A 21,665-nucleotide genomic window follows, 5' to 3' on the forward strand; every position below is an offset into this window, starting at 1 on the left:
GGTTGCCAGCCTCCAGTTGGTGGCTGGAGATCTTCAAGGATTACAACTGATCTCCAGGGGAGAGAGATCAGTTGATCTGGAGAAAATGGCCCTTTGGACTCCATGGCTATATACACCATTGAAATCCCTCCCCAAATCCCACCTCTCTCAGGTTCCACCCCCAAAATCACCAGGTAATTCCTAGAGCTGGCAACTGTAAACAAAGGCATGCCATAAGGAGGAAGGGTGTATACTGTCTTGGGCTCCTTGGAAGAAGCCCTGGATGTCTTATTTTTAAATCACCAAATTATATAGTTGTCAGGTGAGCCCAGTGAGCACCAGTGGAGGATGGAGGATTTTAGGAAATGTCTGAAAATTTGGAGCCAGAGGAGAACATGGACCTCAGTGGGATACAAATGCTGTAGCGTCCATCCTCTCAAGCAGCCATTTTCTCCATAGGACAGTCTGGAGATGAACTGTAATTCCAAGGGATCCCAAGGTTCCACCAAATGAATAGAAGCAAATCATGCCAGCTCTCTTGTGACTGAGAAACAAGCTAAGGGTTAAATGCAGAGAATCTGAATTCCTAGAGAGACGAGAGGTGGATGCTGATGTGTGTAATTGGATGACTGCATTCCCTCCAGCATTTTCGCATCAGCTGCATCACCCATTCCTTCTGGGGTCTGGTGAGTCACAAATGCACTTGGGTCAAATTGTGGCCAAAAAGTCCAGGTAGGGAAAAATGGGTGGGAGCTGCATGAGTGGGAAGCCCCCCTCCCCTTCATGAAGACTGGCAGCTCCCCCTCCCTGATGCAATCTTTAAGGGATGCTGCATCTCTGCACCCTGCACAGTCTGCAAAAATAGAGAAACCCATGCACCCCATGCTGCAGTCAGGGAAACAGAGGGGAGGGGAAGTTGGTTCCTTGGGAGCAGCTAAAAGATTGGCCCTTCACTACCACCCCAGGTATGAGAGGGGCTTCCTGTGCAACCAATAACACACCTCTTCAGCAAACTCAGGGGATCTCTTTCATTAGAGGCTCAGGTCATTTTGAGGTGTGGCTGTTCCCAAAACAAAGTGATGTCCACTTTTCTCTCCCCTACTTCACAACAACCCTGTCAGGTAGGCACAGAAGAAGAACTGTCTTAAGGTCACCCTGCAAATTTCATGGCTGGGAGGGATTCGAACCCAGCTCCAAGGCCAACACACTGAGCCCATGCTATGCATTTATCATTCTACAGAATGCATAAAATGGCACAGCAAGGAGTTCAGGACTGGAGTGCATTCTTATAAAGGGACTCTAGTCACAGTTAACGCCTAAGAAACTCTGGGTAGTTTTCATTGTGCTGATCTTTGTAAATGTAATACTATCTCACGTGCATATCAGATTTTGTGATCTGGTACTATTCTGAACTTTAGCATTATTGTAGATACTACAATGTTTTTATTACACAGCCTTCCCAATTTGGTAATTTAGTTTTATGTAATTTTCGGTAGTGTGTCTTATTCGCATTGTTTTTAAGTGGGTAATCCTCCTTGATCTAGTGAGAAAGCAAATAGTGAAAGAAAGAAACAAAACTCTGTCATCAACCATGACAAGGAATTAAGAGCCAGCATGGTGCAGTGGTGAAGAGTGAGTGGACATTAATCTGGAGAACCAGGTTTGATTCCCCATTCCTCCACATGATTGGCGGACTCTTATCTGGTAATTGGATTGGTTTCTCCACTCCTACACATGAAGCCTGATGGGGGACCTTGGGCCAGGCACAGTTCTCTCAGAACGCTCTCAGCCCACCTCCTCACAAGGTTTTTGCTGTGGGGAGAGGAAAGGAAAAGGAGTTTGTAAGCTGCTCTGTGTCTCCTTACAGGATGAAAAGGCAGGGTAGAAATCCAAACTCTTGTCTTCTGTTTTCTAATAATGGCTGAGCCCCACCTTGTGAACAGAACGCTACTGGCTTTATCTGAAAAGGTTAAAACCATTAGCAGCTGGGAGACAAAACAATTGGGGCTGAAATGACCCAAAAACCCATTTGCCACCAAGCACTAAAATGAATTATGAGGGCAATTTGAAAGTGGCCTCTACATTTCTGCAGAAAAGGGAAAGTTCAGTCTTTGAAAGTGGAAACTGATAGAATATTGTGTTGGCTTTGCAGGGACCCAGAAGCCCCATGAATCAGGGCAGCTGCTGCCTTGGTGGGTAAAAATTGGGGAGGGGGGGAAGGAAGACCACTCTTGCACTCTTTTGACGATGCCTTGGAGGGAGGAATGAAGATGGAAGAAGCAAGCTCAGCTGGTTTTGAAGAGAGAAGAGGTTCTGGTGCTGCCAAGTTTGGAAACAGAGGGGAAGTCTGGGAAAGGACTTTGCAGAAGGTCTTGGCTGGAGATGCTGCCCGCTGGGGTGCTTGGTGCCAGCACTTCAGGCAGTTCTGCTACAAGGAGGCCAAGGGGCCCCGAGAGGTCTGCAGCCAGCTCCACCATCTTTGTTGTCAGTGGCTGAATCCAGAAAGGCACAGCAAAATGGAGATGCTGGACCTGGTGATCCTGGAGCAGTTCCTGGCCATCCTGCCCATGCAGAGCTGGGTCAGGGAATGCGGGCCAGAGAGCAGTTCGCAGGCGGTGACCCTGGCAGAAGGCTTCCTCTTGAGTAAAATGAGGGAAGAGCAGGTGAGACTGAATCATCAGTGTGTTTCTAAGGAGTCAGTGATGTGGAGAGGAATACCCTAGCACCCCAACCCATTTGCCCCAATTTGTGTGGCCATCATCGAAGAACAGGTGTACCAAACCTTTCCCTGTTCACGGCTCCTTAGGGAGGTGTCATTAGGACAGATCTGGAAGGTGGGCCAATTGGCACAGGCCTACTACTTTGAGGGGACCTACTCCCTCAGGCAGAGGCAAAGGGGACTCTTTGGAAAAGAATGCGGATGCTTCAAAGAGAGTCAAAGGGGATCCATTAGCACAAAATATTTTAATGATTCAGTCATAAAAATTGTTGTTGTTGTTGTTGCTATTTCATTTCAACACTTCCCTTTCCTTCCCTGTCTGAGGGCAGCTTCCAACAGTATACAAAAAACAAAAACAAAAAGCCAAAACCAGATTAAATATAAACAAATGCAGATAACTGAAACCAATTTACTTTTTTTTTAAAAAAAGAACAGTTTTGTGGGACAAAGAAAAAATAAGGAAGCTAAATCATGTGTGTTCAGCACTGATTACAAAAATATTTAGTGAGCAGTTTGAAACAGGGCCTAGTTTCCCATCCGGCTTGGGCATATCATTCATTCATTCATTCATTCATTCATTCATTCATTCATTCATTCATTCATTCATTTGATTCAGTAGACTGCCCTACCCCCGAAGGGCTCAGCTTTGCTTGGACCTGGGGGTTGTGGCTCAGTGGAAGAGCTTCTGCTTTGCATGCAGAAGGTTCAAGGTTCAGTCCCCACCACCTGCAGAACCAGACAGTAGGTAGTGAGAAAGATGTCAGTCTGGGTCCCTGAAGAGTGCTGCCAGTCTGAGTAAACAATACTGGCTTTGATAGACCAGTCATTCAATCTAAAGCAGCTTCACATGCATGTGTAGTCAAGAACTTCATTCCTCTTTCAGGGGCAGGATCCAGTAGCAGACACTATGGTGGATTTCCCTGAGGCAGAGAGGTCTCCACTGGGCGCTAGAAAATGGCTGTTGTTCACAGGGGTCAAGCCGGTGGCCAGCCATGAAACCACTTTACTGGGTAAGAATTAAGGGGGCATATTTCAACTGGGGAAAGGGGTGAATACAGTTTGAAACAACATTGTTAAAATCTTGTGCTTCATTGGCCTGATGCTGAAGTTTGGACTAAAATACCCTGTAGAAAGAGAGTCTGAAAAAATGACAGGCCTCTTGTATCTACGCTGTGGGGAAAATAGCTGTACAGGTTATCCCTTTTTCAGAATATATGTGTCTTCCAGTGTTCTGTCTACCTCAGGCCAGGAATCCCCTTAGCATCTTTCCAGAAATTTCATGGTAAGGGGATTCCTGGCCTGAGGTCATTTAAACTGAGGTAATTTAAACTGGGGCTGCTGGATAATCAACCCAAGGCCTTCAGCATATAAATTGCATGTTCTGTCTCTGAGCAATGGGCCTTGCCCACATTTGTTCATTTTGTGTTGCATCTGTAACTTTGTTTTCTTCACCAAGGAGTTCTGAGCAGCACAGGTGGGGAGGTTCAATTTCCTGCGCAACCACCCTGAGAGGCAGCAATGCTGAGCCACAGTCCTCGGACACCCAATGAGCATCAGGTGTGAGGCTAGAGCTTGAGCCCCAGTCTCCGTGATCTAGGCCTAATGAAATTACCAACCAACAGAGGCTGATCCTATAGGCCAGACTCCGCCTGCTCTTAAATAATCTATAATTCAGCTAGCCACAATAGCAAAAGAACCTAAGAATGTAAGAAGAGCCCCACCAGGTCAGAACAGTGGTCTATCTAGTCCAGGATTTTGTCTCACAGTGGCCAAACCAATTCCTCTGGAGGGCCAACAACAGGGCAGAAAGGTCCAGGCCTTCATCTGATAAGAACATGAGAGGAGCCCCGCTGGATCAGACCAGTGAGGGTCCATCTAGTCCAGCATCTTCTCTCACACAGTGGCCTGTGAGGGTCCATCTAGTCCAGCATCCTGTCTCAAACAGTTCCTCCAGAGGTCTATCAGCAGGGCAGAGAGGCCGAGGTCTTCCCCTGATAAGAACTTGAGAAGAGCTCTGCTGAGTCAAATCAGTGGTCCATTTAGTCCTGCATCCTGTCTCACAAAGTGGCCAACCAGTTGTCCCTGAGGATTAAATTAAGAGGATGCAGAGGCCAAGGCCTTCTCCTGATGTTGCTTCCTAGCACTGGGTTTCAGAGGCCTATGAACATTTTGGTTTCTTGTGCACACCATGGTATAAGAAGATTAAAAAGCTGTTGTTCAGTTTGTTCCTTGGTAGGAAACTCTGCTACTCAGTAAAAACCTTCCCACTGTCCTCTATTTCTTCCAAAAGGTTATGGCTGTGAGGAAGACCCATGTGATGTTTCATTGCAAGATGTGGGGCGCCTTGAAAGAGAAAAGCAGGAATGGAAAACTGAAATAAAGCAGGAAATGGGAACGGAATCCCTGACTTCTCAGAGTAGCCGCTTCCAGGAGTTCAAGATCCAGGAAAAGCCAGATGAAGGAAAAGAAAAGGGTAAGGTGCCCTGTGAGAAATCTGCAACTGTGAACCAGTCTTTAATGTTCACTGAAGAAACGTTTTAAATCAGATCCAGCATAGTGCAGTGGTTAGTGTGTCAGGCTAGAATTGGGGAGAGTCCGGTTCGAATCCCTACTCTGCCATGGGAGCTCACTGGGGGCCTTTCCCCACTTACCTTAATCCCCCCTTTGCCGCGTGCTGCTCTCAGCACGTGGCATCCCTGGCGCGTGCCCGGGCGTCCCCATGACCCCGCGCTCTGTGCGGGGTTATCACAAGGCACTGTTTAAAAGAGCGCCAGGGATGCCATGCGCTGAGGGGGTGCAACAGCGGCAGCGTCGGGGCGGCTGCGCTATCGCCGCCCCTGTCGTGGGGAGTGCCGGGGGACCCCGCACTACTTTCGGAGAGTAGCGCAGGTCTTAAGGTAAGTGGGGAAAGGCCCTCGGTTTTCTTGGCCAGTCATAAACTCTCAGCCTGATCCAACTCTCAGGGGTGTTTTGAGGATAAAAGGAAAGAGAGGAGAATTGTGTAAGCTGCTTTGGGTCCCTGTTGGCAACTTACTGGAATATAATGAAGTAAATATACAAAACAAATGGGGTGCTGTGTGGTTTCCGGGCTGTGTGGCCGTGCTCTAGCAGCATTCTCTCCTGACATTTCGCCTGCATCTGCGGCTGGCATCTTCAGAGGATCTGAAAAGCCTTCGACAATACATACAAAAAATGTTTCCTGTCCAGAAGGAGCATCAGTTTCAGACACAATCTCATCAGCCATTTAAGAATCCACACAGGCAGAAATCAATGCCATTTAATGGCCTACATTCATTTTTAACAGCACTTAAGACAGCACAGTCTGGTGCTTAGAGTGGACTATGCTCTTATGTTCTTACGACTAGGATCTGAGAGACTCAGGTTCAAATCCTTCCTCTGCTGTGGCAACTGGCTGACTTGGGACTAGTTGTGCTCCCTCCCTCTCTCAGGGAACCTACCTCTCAAGGTTGCTGTAAGGATAAAAATGGAGCAGAGAACAATGATGCAACACATTTTGGTTTCCCTTTGGAAAGAAAGAAGGGGTATAAATGAAGCAAATAAAACAAATTAGTTGGTTCCCAAGGGTTAAATTCTTTACCAGTTTTCTCTCTTTATTTCAGCTGGTGTTTGGGAGAGCAAGAATGGGGGAGAATCACGTGAGGTGTCATTGAAAGGAACAGAATACATAGATGGAGAAGTGCAAATGTGGGAAGTTGAAATAAAACAGGAAACAGGGAGGGAATCCTTTCCGTTTCGGCACAGCAATTTGCAGAAAATCCCAATTCAAGAGAAAGAAGAAGAGGCAAAGGGAAACAGTAAGTATCCTTCATTTGCAGCTGAAAAGTTTGAATTATAAACTAAGTTTTTCATGCTCACTCGAATATCCATGTGTGTATGTTATGTTTCATCAAATCACTTCTGACTTAAGGCAACCTTCTGAATTAATGACCTCCAAAATGTCGCATTTTTAACAGCCTCGCTCTGGTCATGCAGTTTGAAGACTGTGGCTTTCTTTATGGAGTCAATTCATCTCATGTTGGATCTTCAGCACGATGTAGCAGTTAAGAGCGGCGGGCTCTAATGGGGGTTTGTTTTGCCACTCCTCCGCATGAACGCCAGACTCCAATCTGAGAACCGGGTTTGTTTCCTTGCTCCTCCATGTGTGGCGGACTCTCATCTGGTGAACTGCATTTGTTTCCCAGCTTCTCCACGTGAAGCCTGCTGGGTGACCTTGGGCTAGTCACAGTTCTCTCAGAACTCTCTCGGCCCCACCTACCTCAAAAGGTGTCTGTGGAGAGGAAGGGAAGGCGTTTGTAAGCAACTTTGAGACTCCTTAAAGGTAGAGAAAAGTGGGGTAAAAAAGCTGTTCTTCATTTCACACTTATAGGTGGACTGAGGGAGATCGAACTATTAGTAAATTTTTTTCAGAGGGTAGCCATGTTGCTCCGCTAGAGTCGAGTCCAGGAGCACTTTAGGGAAAAGCTTGTTGGTCGCTAAGGTGCTGCTGAACATGAAACGCAGGATCTGAAAACCAACTCTTCTTCCTCTTTTCCTGCAGCTTTCAACTTTTCCTGGTGTTATTGTCTTCTTCAGTGACTCTTGTCTTCTCACGATGTGACCAAAGTGCAATAGCCTCCGTTTTTTAGGGAAGAATCATAGAGTTCAGGCTCCATTTGATCTAGAATTCACATTTGTCTTTTTGATGTTTCCATGATATTTGTCAAACTCCCTCGCAACTCCACATTTCAAATAAATAATTGTTCTTCCTGTCAGCATCCAGCTTTCACATCCACTCAAATGAAGCCCTTCTGGTGGTATCACAACCTCCCATAGTAAAAAAGTTAGAGACCCGAGACCCGGCTTTTTCAGTGGTGGCCCAGAGACTGTAAAATGATCTCCCCCATGAGGTGCAAAGCATCTTCTTTATAGGCATTTAGAAAACTAGGAAAGACCAACCTATTTTCCATGGCTGAAGAGATGGTTTCTCCCTTCTGTTAATATTAATTTTTAAATGGGTTTTAATGAATTTTAATAAGTTTTATGAATTTTGATAGGTTTTAATAGGTTTTATGGATTTTAAATAAGTTCTATTGTTATATTGTTACATATTGTAGTTGTTTTTAGGTTTATCAATATGTTATTACTTTTATCTTATGTTGTAACCCACTCTCAGGCCTTCTGGTATAGGGCGGGCTAAAAACACATACATACATACATACATACATACATACATACATACATACATACATACATACATACAATCTCCTGATTTCTTTGTTTCAGTCTCCCTTTTGGTTGATGATTGAGCCAAAGTATAGGAAATCTTGAACAATTTCAGTTTTTTCATTGACAACTTTAAAGTTGTGTAATTCCTCAGGAGTTCTTACTTCCCTCTTGTCAATATTCAGCTGTAATCCTGCTTTGGCACTTTAGAGCAACCATTTAAATGCTCACAATGTAAAAAGAGAATCCATTGCTTGAAGAACCATGCTGCTCATCAAAGAATTTGTGCAGGGCAGAATTCAGTATCAGAAGAGTCTTTTCTTTTTATACATTCTAACAGCTGTTGACTGTGTGTATTCCCTAACAAGAGTCTCCACTTCTGCCTTAGGACGGAGCAGCCATAGCCTCAGGTGGCTGGGAATGGTGCCATTACCAGGTGACCACACAACCTCCAGGCGGCTTTCCAGCAGCACAGGGTAGCAGAAATTGTTTTAAAACCCTGCCACTGGAAAGTATAGGCTATGCTGCAGCACAGCTCACTGCTGAGCTGGGGTGGAAGCCAACTAATGTTGATTCCACTCTGGCAATGTCTCTAAAATGCCCCTGCTGTATTGACCTGGTTGGCGGTGGCCCAGGAGCACTGGTGCAACATCTAGCACCACGTCCAGGCACACCAGAGGGTTGTTGCAGCTGCCCATCAGTGTCTTTGCCCTTCCGATGGGGTAAGTGCCCTAGGGAGGCAAATCTACTGGTGCAGCTCCAAATGGCTCCCCAAGCTGTTTTGCACCCCCCTTCTTAGGATGGGGCTGTTAATCAGTTTTCTCTCTTGTATTCCAGCATGTTGGGACAGCAAAGCTGAGGAGGAACCTCAGAAGATGTCATTGGAAGAAATAGGATGTGTAGAGGAAGAATATCAGTGGAAAACTGAAATAAAAGAGGAAACAGGAAATGTTTCTCGGGGCCATGACTTTCATGAAATCCCAATCCAAGTAAAGACAGGCAAGGGGAGAGAAAGAAGTAAGTGTAAAGTTAGGGGTAAACTACAGCTGTGAATGCCTAGTTTGTGAAATGAGCTTCATTCAAAATTTGTACTTGACTTCACATCTAAGAATCCATGCAGAGAATCTTTTGAATTGCCCACACAATGACAGGGTTTTCCACTCTCACCTTTCTATCCTGTCAGTTTGAGTGGCTATTTAAAAATCTCACCTTTTGTTCATTGAGCTGTGAGTAGTCAGTATTCATGGTCTCCTCCAATGTTCCCTGTAAACTATGCAGGTGTGCAGCCGCGCAGCCCCAGGCATCTCTCAGTTCTGCTCAGTGTGTGCGACATTCAGTGCAGCATTGGGGAAGGAGAGGGGCTATTGGTCTCCTCTGTTTCATTCTCACAATGACCCTGTGAGGTAGGCTAGGTTAAGAAAGAGGTTCCCCAGCGGTACTCATAGTGAAGTGTACAACTGAACCCCAGGTCTCTCAGGTTTTAGTCCAACATCTTTCAAAATACACTTTGTACACTATTGTACACTATTCAAAGGTCACCATTGTGGCTTATACTACATAAACGTAGGGTAGAAATTAATCCCACTAAGCTGTCTTGTCCTATTATGCCATTTTAATGAATTTTTTGTTTGCTTTATCCACTGAAGCTGTAGAGGCCCTGGTGCTTCCAACTTACGGCGACCCGATGAATTAATGGCCTCCCAAACATCCTGTTGTTAACAGCCTTGCTCAGGTCTTGCAATCTGAGGGCCATGGGTTCCTTGACTGAGTCAGTCCAGCTCATGCCGGGTCTTCCTCTTTTCCTAGCATTATTGTCTTTTTCCAGTAACTGTTGTCTTCTCATGATGCGAACAAAGTACAAAGTACAATAGCCTTTTGTTAGGATCCCAATAGCATTTCATATTCAGCAGCTGTTAAATGGGATAAAAGGTTTTAGTATTTGTTTAGGATCTTACCATTTTTCTCTCTTTATTCTCGCAGATGAACTATGGAGAAACAAGCCCAAGAGAAAACTACACCAGTTTTCACTGGAAGGTTTCAAACATGTAGAAAGAGAAGAGGACAGGTGGAAAACTGCAGCAGGGAAAGAAATAAAGAAGGAATCTTCTGCTGCTCAAGAAGGTGATGGCCATAAAGTCCCAGTCCAGAAAAAAACAGTCAAAGAGAAGGAGAGGAATAAGTGCAATTTCTGTGGGAAAAGCTTCAGTTGGAAATCCAGTCTGAATGCTCACTTGAAAATCCACACAAGGGAGAATCTGTATGAATGCCTGGAGTGTGGAAAGTGCTTCATTCAGAGTTCACACCTAACTTCTCATCAGAGAATTCATACAGGAGAGAAACCATATAAATGCCTGGACTGTGGCAAGAGCTTCATTAAGAGCACGAACCTCATTTGCCACCAAAGAATCCACACAGGGGAGAAACCATTTACCTGTTCAGAGTGTGGGAAGAGTTTCTGTCAGAGAATCACCCTCATTAGACATCAAAGAACCCATGTAGGGGAGAAGCCATACACTTGCTTAGAATGTGGAAAGAGTTTCAGCAAGAAAGATGAACTTGCTTGCCATCAGAGAATCCACACAGGAGAGAGATCGTTTAAGTGCCTGGAGTGTGGAATTAGCTTCAGTCGAAATACAAGTCTCAGTTCACATCAAAGGATCCATTCAGGAGAGAAGCCATTTAAATGCTCGGACTGCATTATGAGTTTTTGTGATAAATCAAGCCTTAAAAACCACCTGAGGGTTCACACAGGAGAGAAGTTCTACCAGTGTTCAGAATGTGAAGAAAGTTTTTGCAGTGCATCAAACCTCCTTCGACATCAGCGCCTTCACACGGGAGAGAAACCTTTCAAATGCTCAGAGTGCGGAAAGCGTTTCAGTCAGAATGAACAACTTGCCACACATCAAAGAATCCACACAGGGGAGAAACCATACAAGTGTTTAGAGTGTGGGAAAGGGTTCCGGTGCAGATCAGTTCTTACTTCCCATCAAAGAATTCACACAGGGGAAAAACCATTTAAATGTTTTGAGTGTGGGAAATGCTTCAACAGAAGCACAAATCTTACTGTGCATCAAAGAGTCCATGCAGGAGGAAACACACAAAAATCTGAGCAGTGTGCAGAGAACTGCAGGCAGAACATGCTGTGTAGTATTTAGTCCAGCTGCTAAAACAGTACTGTTTTTATTGGATGGTGCATTGAAGATGTCGTGCATGCAAGAGCGCACATACTATTCCACTTTCTATTGTTTTATTAAAGGAAATGAACTGCAGGCAGGAAACTCTCCTCTCTTCTCTGTACATCCAGTCATAGAATCATAGAGTTGGAAGAGACCACAAGTCCAACCCCCTGTCATGTAGGAACACACAATCAAAGCACTCCTGACATATGAGACTCTTCTGAGGCAGCAGAAAACAAACTTGCTCCCTCTTCAACTTAAAATATCCCTTAAAATACTTGAGCATAGCTGTCATGTCCCCCCTTATCCCTTGTACACTGTCCAGAGCCCTTGTACACTGTCCAGTACACTGTCCAGAGGAGGTGGATGGTATAGCAAATAAATAAATAAATAAAATTAACCTTTGCTTCTCCAGACTAAACATCCCCAGCTCCCTAAGTCTCTCTTTGTAGGGCATGGATTCCAGACCTTTTACCATTTTGGTTGCCCTCCTCTGGACCTGTTCCAGCTTATCAATATCACAGAGTCTTCTCTCTGTGATATACCTCTGAAGATGCCAGCCACAGATGCAGGTGAAACATTAGGAACAAGATCTACCAGACCACGGCCACACAGCCTGGAAAACTCTCCACAACCAGTTGAATCCAGCAGTGAAAGCCTTCGACAATACGCTGGATAAAGAATTACGCTTCCTGTTTATTTATTGAGTGAACGGGAAACTTATCTCACACTGTCCCTATCTCACACTGCCCCCTTACATGCAGCAGGTGACTCATCTCATCTATCCCATGCACCACATAGCCTGCAAACAGGAACATTCACATGCACCTCTCGCCTCCAGGCATCCAAATGCTCTCTAGCCATGGAGGCAGCTGCTACTTGAGAGCCAGTGTGGTGTAGTCAGCTGAGTTAAGATGGAATCTCAGCAGCTCTATAAGAGAGAAGTCCACAGGTTCCTGATGTTACAGGCCCTGGACTGCACCGGGTCCAGTATGTGAGAAACCCCTCCCCACAAACCCAAACTATTTTCATGCACAATCATGTTTCATGAACATCTTTCCCTTGAACCCCTGCCTGAAAGTCCTCATCTGAATTTTCCAGAATGCACCACTTGTCACTGACAGAGCAAAAATCTTTCCAGGACCCAGACTTGTACCTGCAACTTGGTTCTGACAAACAAGAAGAAACTGTCATGTCTAATAAGACTATGGTTTTGGGATACTGAGATGTTATAAGTATGGGGTTCTCTTCTTGTGCCTCCTGGATGGCAAAGTAAAGAATAAATTGAGGAGAAAATTAAGTCCCTACCTCTGGGCATAGAGCAGGGTTCATTGGGGGAGTGGGAGGAAGTAGTTGTGAATTTCCTTTGTTGGGCAGGGGGTTGGACTAGATGACCTGGGAGGTCCCTTCCAGCTCAATGTTTCTATATTTCTTTGCCTCTAAGGAGAGGATATCACTGAAGTACTACTTGGGCTCACCTGGGCCATCCTGACTTGCTTGGACCTATTTCTCTTAAAGTTGCCAACTCTGGGTTTGAAAATCCTTGGCTATCTGGGGGTGGAGTCGGGAGGGCAAGATTTGGGGAGGAGAGAGACCTAACAGGGTCTGATGCCTGGGCCTAGAACCTCTCTCCCAAGCTGTCATTTCCTTTGGGAACTGATCTCTGTTGCCTGGAGATTCTCTGTAATTCCAAAAGCCTTCGAGGCCACACCTGGAAGTTGGCAACCCTATTTGGGAGCTTCTGTATGCAAGGCCTGATGCCCTGGGCTTTCCTCACATACGTGCACCCCATGACGACAGCCCTGGAGATTGTTTCAAGGGCTTGCTATGTAACCTCTGAAGTCTTCATAAACCAACCATAGCTTAGGGAAGAATTGGACTTTGCATTTATCAGTAGTTTGTCAAGATAAGGACTTGAAATGCAACTTAGAAGGACTGTAAATTGTTAATGTTAAATGTAAATGTTAAAAGTTTTATTTGTTAAGTAAACCATTTTGTTTAAAATTTAGTTCTTTGCAACTCCTTCCAAGTTCTGCCCCACAGAACCCACAGTTAGAGGTTACAGGTGCAGGTGACATTTTCTTCCCCTGAAGACAGCTATACCCTTAAGGGTTATCCTGACTTTGCTGGAAGAAGCTAGGTGTTGGAGTTCCATGTGGGTCAGCTGTCAGTACTACTCTGAAATGCACAAAGGCCCTGAAAGAAAAGAAGAAGAAGGCAGGAGGGCGATAGAAAACAACCAGTTCTTGCTGCTGATTTCTCTCCCCTGCAACAGCACCTGCCCGTGCTCTCATTGGAGAGATGCCGTAAAGGGTTAAACTGAAAGAGCATGGATTCCCAGAGCAGACCAGAGAAGCCATTGGAAGAAGAGTGTGCCTGCAAATGGAGGAGGTCATTTCCTCTTCCTTTCCTTTGTGATTAAGAGAGGAGATGGGCCTTCTGGGTTCCTAGCAAGGATCTTGCTGTCCGGACTAGGTAAAAAGCAATTTTGCATTTGTGAGTTCAGCTGGACCCAGCGGGTGTGGAGCATTGTGTGCATGTGTTGCGGGAGCATTTGGGAATGAAGAAAGGGACTTATCATTTGGAGACAGCGCATTCTGTGCACTCACACTTAGGTCTTGGGTAGTTGACCTGAGAATGCAACTACCCACGGTGGAGAATATTTTATTTATTTTATTTATTTATTTTATTAAACTTATAGGCCGCCTATCCCCAGAGGGCTCAAGGCGGCTGGATGGATCTATATGCTACTTTGCAAGAGTGTGGTATATCAAGCAGAGGACTCGGACTCAGGAAACCCAGGTTCAAATATTAGCTTGGGCCATGCATGATTTGGTCTTTTTTCTCTCAGACTTGCCTACCCCACAGGGTGGTTGTGAGAGGGAGAAAAATCTCCAGATTCCTTTTCCTGCAAATGCACTATTCTGAACTGCTTGGAAGAAGCTTGGAAAATCAATACGAAGGAGTGTGTTAAATCGGTGTGGTTGGAGCGTGCAATGGTTAGAGTGTCAGAGCAGAATCTGGGAGGCCCAGCTTCAAATCTCCACTGCACCATAGAATATTTGCTGGGGGACCTTGAGCAAGTTATCCTACCTTGCAGCGTTGTTGAGAGGATAAGATGGAGGAGATAAGAGCTATGTAAGCTGCTTTGGGTGCCCATTGAGGAGAAAGTTAGGGGAGAAATGAAGTAAATAAATGCAGGTGAAAGGCCACTTGAGAAGCTGTGAATTGCAGGCTAGTGAGGAAACTGCACTGGATGTACTGCATTGTTTTTATTTCTTTGTGAAGTGTTAACCTGCCTCGAGTTAACATACACTGTAATTCAAAGGGGGCCTATAAATAATGTAAATAAAGTAAATAAATAAGAAGGGTACCCTATAAATTAAGTCAGTAAATAAACAGAAATCCCACCTGCCTGTTTTGTCGCTTTCTTGTAGAATGCACTAGGTGGCTTATGCACTAAATGTTAATGTTAAAAGCAATAAATCTTTATTGCAAGGACAGAAGCAGCAATTTTGCATTGTATAACTGATGTGACTGTTGTCTTTAAAACATTAAACCTTACAGTTTCCAGCAAAGGTAGCTGGGGACAATATTTGGATCCCAACTAGTTCCATATTTATAAATCCCGTTTGGTGTCCTGCCTTTCCTACAATTCCATGTTGGTTTCCCAAAAATAACCCAAAAGTCTTTGTGGCACCAACCATTATTGCCTCCCATGCAGAGAGGTCTTGCAATCTTTTCTCTAAGGAGCTTGTGAGAGCTTATGGAGTTTTTCTTCTTTAACTTTGCTGTCAGTTCTGTAATGTAGATCAGGTAGAAAGGAAAGTGACTTCATAGTGGTTGAGTCAGGGATTTGAACACAGCTCTTTCCAAAGTAAGGAGCTTCATGGTGCAGAATAGTAAGCAACAGTACAGCTGTCCAAGTTCTGCTCATGACCTGAGTTTGATCCTGACAGAAGTTGGTTTCAGGTAGCCGGCTCAAGGTTGACTCTGCATTCCATCCTTCTGAGATTGTTAATATTAGTACGCAGCTTGCTAGGGGTAAGGTGTAGACAGCAGGGGGAAGCCATGGCAAACCACAATTCAGAGAGAACTGTGACTAGCCCAAGGTCAGCCAGTAGCTTCATGTGTAGGAGTGGGGAATCAAACCTGGTTCTCTAGGTTAGAATCTACCCTTCTTAACCAACCTTACCCACCCTGGATTTCCCCCCTGTGACTTCTTAGCATGCTTGTAGTGACCTTGGACACTCTGGCTCTCTCCTAAACCCTGCTTCCCCTATCCACCCACAAGTGGTATTAAATTTTGGCTTCTTGCTGATCCTGCTTGCCACAGTTATCCATTGTGCTCTTGTGATTGTTTTCAATGTGCTCAAAACTTACCGTAAATGATAAATCTGGTAACACAATGCCTCTAAACCACAGGTGTCAAACTCACGGCCCTCCAAATGTTATGGACTGCAGTTCCCATCATCCCCTGCCAGCATGATGGCAGGGGATGATGGGAACTGTAGTCCATAACATCTGGAGGGCCGCGAGTTTGACACCTATGCTCTAAACGTACCTACATGCAAAACTGCGCTTTTTGTTTCCATCTAGCAGTGATATGCTGTGTTTCTTTGTCTGAGCAGATCATGGGATGGAAGATTGAGAAAGATTGAGAAATGATGCTACAAGGGAGGGAAATCTCTCTCTTCTCCCATTTTTCTTACCCTGTCTTCCACTTGGGAAAGACACAGGCCATCATTTGATTATGCATCATTTTATTGGTAAACCTGCCATGAGCTGGATGACTGCAGGCTAGCCCGATCACATAAGAAGCTAAGCAGGCAAGTATTTGGACAGGTGACTTCCAAAGAGTACCAGAGATTTGATGCTGAGAAGGCAATAGCAAACCACCTCTGAACTTCTCTTGCCATGAAAACTCCAATGGGACGCCATAAGTCAACAGTGACTTAAAGGCACTTTACACACATCTGCAAGGTGTTTCAAGAACTGGCTTCCCAGGTGGCAGAGAAATGTTCTAACATAAACCCAGTTTGTGAGTAGTGTTTTTAAAAGCCATATTGAATACATTGGCAGGTTGCAAAAACTCCCCTTTAGCAAAAGGATTCTCCTCCTCTAGAAAAGGTTTATGTCCACCTATTTATTCTCACATCACCCCTGTCAGGCGGGTAGGTTGAGAATAAATAGCTGGTTTCAGGTCACCAGTTGAACTTTGTTGCCAAGGACTGATTCGAACCCACATTTCTGCAGCACTAGTCAGTACTCTTGGCTGGGCTCCCTTCTTCCTTTTCTTTCTTCCTTTATCAAATCAGAGTGGGGAGGGGATGTAAGTTGTCTCATCCTTGGTTAAGTTTTTAGCACCATTTGTATATTGCTTATTAGATTTTATATTACTATTTTATATGGCATTTAATGTAATTTTATTGTATACCAGTGTTGTGAGTTGTCTGTACCTGCTTCAGTAGGAAAGATGAGGTATTAAATCAAATAGATAAATTATAACAATGACAAAAATAATAATAGTCTAACTACTACACCACACAGTTTTTATTGCAGTACAGTGATTAGAGGTGCCTATAGTAGACAATACAAATTGACTTAGCTGCTCAGTGATCTGAATAGCCACATCTATTTTAGCTGAGGTGAAGTTATTCATTTGACCTCTTAACAACTGTAGGATCAGGCCAAATGTATCTCTTATCCAGCGCCCTGGAGGCAACAGTGCTCAACCAGATGCTTACAAGAATCTTGCAAGCAGAACATGAAAACGGTGGTCGATTAATAATAAGTAGGGTTGCCAACCTTCAGGTGGGGCCTGGAGATTCCCAGAACGACAACTGGTCTCTGAACCACCGAGATCCGCTAGAGAAAGAAAATGGCAGCCACGGAAGATGGGCTCGATGGCATCTTGATGGAGAACTGGTGTGGCATAATGGTTAAGAGTGGTGGTTTCTAATCAGGATTGATCCCTGACCTTTCCACATAAAGCCTGCTAGGTGACCTTGGTCTAGTGTCAGTTCTCTCTGAACTCTCTGAGCCCCTCACAGGTTGTCTGTTGCAGGGAGGGGAAGGTGATTGTGTGCCACCTGGAGATTCCTTAAAGGGAGACTTCTTCAAGGTATGGTTGAGGCAGCTACATTTACCATCTTGGCCTCCCCTCACCACCCTCTTTTCCCTCACGAAAGGTGTTAAATTGTTTAAAGTTGGTATGTTTTGATACTGTGGGGATTTTGGGGGTGGGGTGAAATGGAATTTTAAATGTTGGGAGCCACCCCGAGCCTGTAAATGGAGGAGTGGGATACAAAATGAATAAATATTATGATTATGATTATCATTTGTTATTATAATTATTGTTATTGATGTTGTTAATAATTGAGTTTCTACAACCCGCTTCCTCAAATGGGCTCAGGATTTTAATGACACATTGAAATCATATAAAGTTCATATTTACAATATAATATCCTATGGGGAGGGATGATAAGACAATACCCACAATTCCACTCATACTAACTTAGGGGGGAGGGAAGGGGAAGGAGATAGAAATAGGAAGGAAGGGGAAAGGGATGGGATGGGATAAAAGAACAGTTGAATATAAAATCCAGCTCTTCTTTTTTATTATTCCCTGCTGGGGTCTGATCTTCTTCAAACTTCCAATTCTCCAGAAATGCTCCATTGCAGATAAATTCATCTGCCCTCCTTAGAACATCATGAAAGTGGCCCTCATGGACAACAATGTGGAACCTGACTTTTTAATGTCTTGCTTCTATGTTTTTTATATTCATAGGTCTCCAAATTGACCTGTCCTCTGCAGGAAACCCTCCTTACCTGCTCTTTATCTAGAAACGCCAGGGCTCCACTGTGCCCCGTGGATCTCATAGGACCATCCTGAGTATGGATAGATAGTGTACACCTTTCCACCATAACTACCACCTCAGCATTTCCAATCAAGTACATATCTTTACACAGAAGAAGAGAATTCCGGGCTAAAACTGAAGAGCATCATGAGACATAAAATGTTACCAGAGAAAGGGAAGAGTCCTGGGGCTGATTTCCAAGGTCTGGGAGAACAGGCCAGGCAGGTCAGGGAGGATGTAGAGAAGGAAGGCCAAGGAGGTCTGGAACCCATGAGGGTATCTGAGAAAGCAGGAGATTCTCCTGGATTGAAGTCTGGAGATGAAGAGGATTTTATAAAAACAGAGGTCCCAGAGATGGTTGGGGGTGAGCCAAGGGAGAAAAGGTTGAGACTTCAAGATTCTCCTGAGGTTTTGAAAGCCACAAATACTCCAAACTCAGGATGGGGAACCTCACAGGTATCTGAACCATGTGCTAATACTAAGGCTAGCCTGTCTTCCTTTGATGGAGGTTCAGAAGCTTATCAGAGGTTCAAGGGTCTGGCTGATGTTGGCAGGGAAGCCACTGAGGAATACAGAAGAATTGGAGTCAGGAACATGGGCAATTATAGGAAGGTGAGGGAAGATCTCCTGCAGGAAGACTTGGTCACCATGGATATGCAGCGGATGCTCTTCAGGGAGTTCCAGTATCAAAAGGCTGAGGGGCCCCGTGAGGTCTGTAGCCGCCTTTGGTATCTTTGCCACCGGTGGCTGAAGCCAGAGAGGCATACAAAGGAGCAAATCCTGGAGCTGGTGATCCTGGAGCAGTTCCTAGCCATCCTGCCCTCAGATCTCAAGAGTTGGGTTAAGGCAGGTTGCCCTCAGACGTGCGACCAGGCAGTAGCCCTAGCGGAAGATTTCCCACCTCGACGGCGACAGGCTGGGCAGCAGGAATGCAAGGTGAGAATGTTTTTGTGAGGTAATGTGACTTGAGGAGTAATTCACATGACCCTTCAAGCCAACACTGAAATCAGGATGCCATTCTTTCCTGCCTCCTTCAAATTGGCAAGCAGCCTTTGCTCAAGGGTATGAGCCAAGATGGCAGCCCAGCAGGGGAATTTGTGGGGCAGGGTATCGCACCAGCACTCAACATCACTCCTGGAACCAAACTGAAGGTGAGGTCATTGCATCTGGAGTGCTGCTCTAGAATTTGCCCCAAAACTCTATAGTTAAACCATAGAGTTTTGAATGACTTCAAGACTAGCACCCTGACTCAATGTCACTTCCAGTTTTGTGATAAAAGTGATGTCACTTGTTGGGTGACACCGAAGAGCCCCAGCCCTTCTCTTAGTTTTCATTCCCATGTGCTCTGCCACTGAGTTGGAGGACCTTTTTGCAAATAATATCATAAGCACCTGCCCTCTCAAGGCATATGGTGATCTGTTTGCTCCTTAAATCATGTTTTCTGTGGTGTTTCCATTAAAATGAATGGATGACTGGACTTGGAACACACCTATGAAATATTACCTCTTTATTTTGATTAAAACCTTTGTCTCCATTTACTACCAATTCATTCTTAAAAAACCCTAAATCAATATTTTCTTAAATTGCTAGTTCCAGTTGAAAAGCTCGCGTGAATCCCACCATAGGGAGCAGGTAAATGTAGGAATTATCGGCTGCCCTCTCCCCTCCTTGGAAGAACTCTACAATTCCCGAAGCCTAAAGAAAGCCCAAAATATTCTGAGAGACCCGCCTCATCCAGCACACTCTCTTTTTGAACTGTTACCATCTGGCAGACGATACAGGTCTATAAAAACTAGGACAAAGAGGCTTAGAGACAGCTTCTACTCTAGAGCTGTGGCGATGCTGAACTCCGTGGCTTCGTGTTGATGTGTTTGGGGCTGTGTAGGGATGGGTGGAGGAAGGGGAAAGGGAGGATGGGGTATGAGTCTGAAATTGTGTGCGTCGAGGAATGCTGCTGTAAATTTCGTTGTGCATGCACAATGACAATAAAATGTTTATGCTTATGAAAAGGCAGGAACTAGAAGCAGAAAGAAAAGACCATACTGAAGCTCCTGATAAAAGAACCCACATGGGGTCTTACATCCATCAGGTTGCCAGGTCTTTGCGCCCTGGCCACCAACGAAGGATGGGGGAGAAGGGTGCCAGTGCTAGGTCTGGAAACTCCTGAAGATTTGGGGATGGAGCCTGGGCAGGACAGGGACTCTCCATGGGGTGCGATGCCATCGAGCCCCCCTTCCAAAGCATCCATTTTCTCCAGGGGAACTGCTCTCTGCAATTTGGGTGCAGTTGTAATTACAGAGAGTCCCCAGACCCACTTGGAGGCTCAGGCATCCCCACTGCCGTGACATCATGTAGAAAGACTTTTTCGCTCTTCCAGGCTCATAGCACAAAATCGTGATATTTGGGCACCAGACGTATGCATCACTTCATAGCTGGCTTATGGCAATTCCACCACGGGGTTTTCTGAGCAAAAGACAGCAGAGATGAATTATTTTTCTTTTTCCTCACCACTTGGCTGGGCCCTAACATTTCGCAGAAGGTCGCTTTCCGGCTGAGATCTGCCGAAGTCCGGCTTCCATGCTGGGTCATCCGGAGCGAAGGCTTCATCAAAGGCACTTTTAATCTTGTGCTACTGATTGCAGGGGCAGCTAATGTGTCTGTCTGCACCACAAAACCGCCATGTTCCTGCAAACTACAAGGAAGTCCTCTTGTTCAGCATCTCTGCGTATCAAGAGTCAGCATGATGTGGTGTTTAATAGCGGCTGACTCTAATGTAGAGATCAGGGTTTGTTTCCCACTTCTCCACATGAACCAGCTTAGCTTCCCCACTCCTCCATAAAATGCCTGCTGAGTGGCTCTGGTCAGTCATAGTTCTCTCAGAACTCTCTCAGCCACACCCACCTCTGTTGGGAGGAGGGGAAGGGAAGGCGATCGTAAGCTACTTTGAGACTCCTTAAAGCTAGAGAAAAACGGGATATAAAAACCCACTCTTCTTCTGGATCAAAATAGGGACCAGGATTAGGAAAGACCTTTGCCCAAAACTCTAGACAGCCGCTGCCAGTCAAAATACACATAAGCCAATTACCCACTGGCTCTGGGGCACATGGCGGAACTGGAAACGTGTCAAGGCAAGAGATCTTGTCCCAACACGCTTCCTCTGCAGCGCGCCAAGAGAGGAGATGTGCTGGGGCAAGACTTCTTGTCTCGATGGGCTTCCTCTTGCCCTATGCATGTTTCTTGCTTTCCAAGGGAAAAGTGGGAGCACTTCTGGTGTGACTTTTCGTGCCAGAGTAGGGTGAGGCCGGGGGACAGCTGGGTGGGTAATCGGGGTCTGAGATCTAAGGAAGCAAGACCCCACTGAGCAGTGGATTTTTCCACAGGATATTGCTCTCCCCTTTTGGTTTGGGCCTTGTTAGCTGTACCTGGTCTGCATTTTGGGGACCCTGCTTTTAGCAGAAGGGTGTGATCTGTCAGTCTCTCCTCTGTTTGGTTGTCCTGAATGGGATCCTTGCTGCTGTATTTCAGGGTCCAGCACTAATCCAAGAGGGGGCTTTGAATTTCCCCGCTGCTGAGTGCCCTCCAGCTGGTCAGGAAAAGAAACAGCATCACCTCAAGGCCAAGCAGGAGGATGAAGGTGAGACATCGTGGAGGGTAAGGATTCCCTGGGGCTTTCCCCACTTACCTTCTGCTGTGCGCTACTCCGGGAAA

General features: G+C 45.4%; 3 protein-coding genes across 6 annotated transcripts in view; 2 read left to right on the forward strand and 1 right to left on the reverse strand.

The window, feature by feature from the left end:
• The window catches only part of LOC125428587 (zinc finger protein 883-like), a 1,608,225-nt gene that overhangs the window by 1,282,993 nt on the left and 303,567 nt on the right, over positions 1-21,665 (reverse strand). The window lies entirely within an intron of this gene.
• LOC125428534 (zinc finger protein 345-like) overlaps positions 1-21,665 on the forward strand; it is a 770,962-nt gene that overhangs the window by 568,670 nt on the left and 180,627 nt on the right. The gene's annotated exons all lie outside the window — the stretch shown is intronic.
• The window catches only part of LOC125429238, a 40,134-nt gene continuing 19,075 nt past the window's right edge, over positions 607-21,665 (forward strand). The window contains exons 1-10 of the mRNA XM_048490169.1: positions 607-665; positions 2,132-2,642; positions 3,582-3,708; positions 4,989-5,171; positions 6,319-6,513; positions 8,759-8,938; positions 9,902-11,075; positions 16,809-17,025; positions 18,027-18,893; positions 21,483-21,591. Coding sequence (XP_048346126.1) covers positions 2,244-2,642; positions 3,582-3,708; positions 4,989-5,171; positions 6,319-6,513; positions 8,759-8,938; positions 9,902-11,075; positions 16,809-17,025; positions 18,027-18,893; positions 21,483-21,591 — 3,451 coding nt within the window. The 5' untranslated portion in view covers positions 607-665; positions 2,132-2,243. The remainder of the gene's footprint in view (positions 666-2,131; positions 2,643-3,581; positions 3,709-4,988; positions 5,172-6,318; positions 6,514-8,758; positions 8,939-9,901; positions 11,076-16,808; positions 17,026-18,026; positions 18,894-21,482; positions 21,592-21,665) is intronic.

The sequence above is a fragment of the Sphaerodactylus townsendi genome, linkage group LG03 (assembly GCF_021028975.2).
Source record: "Sphaerodactylus townsendi isolate TG3544 linkage group LG03, MPM_Stown_v2.3, whole genome shotgun sequence".
Classification (NCBI taxonomy): domain Eukaryota; kingdom Metazoa; phylum Chordata; class Lepidosauria; order Squamata; family Sphaerodactylidae; genus Sphaerodactylus; species Sphaerodactylus townsendi.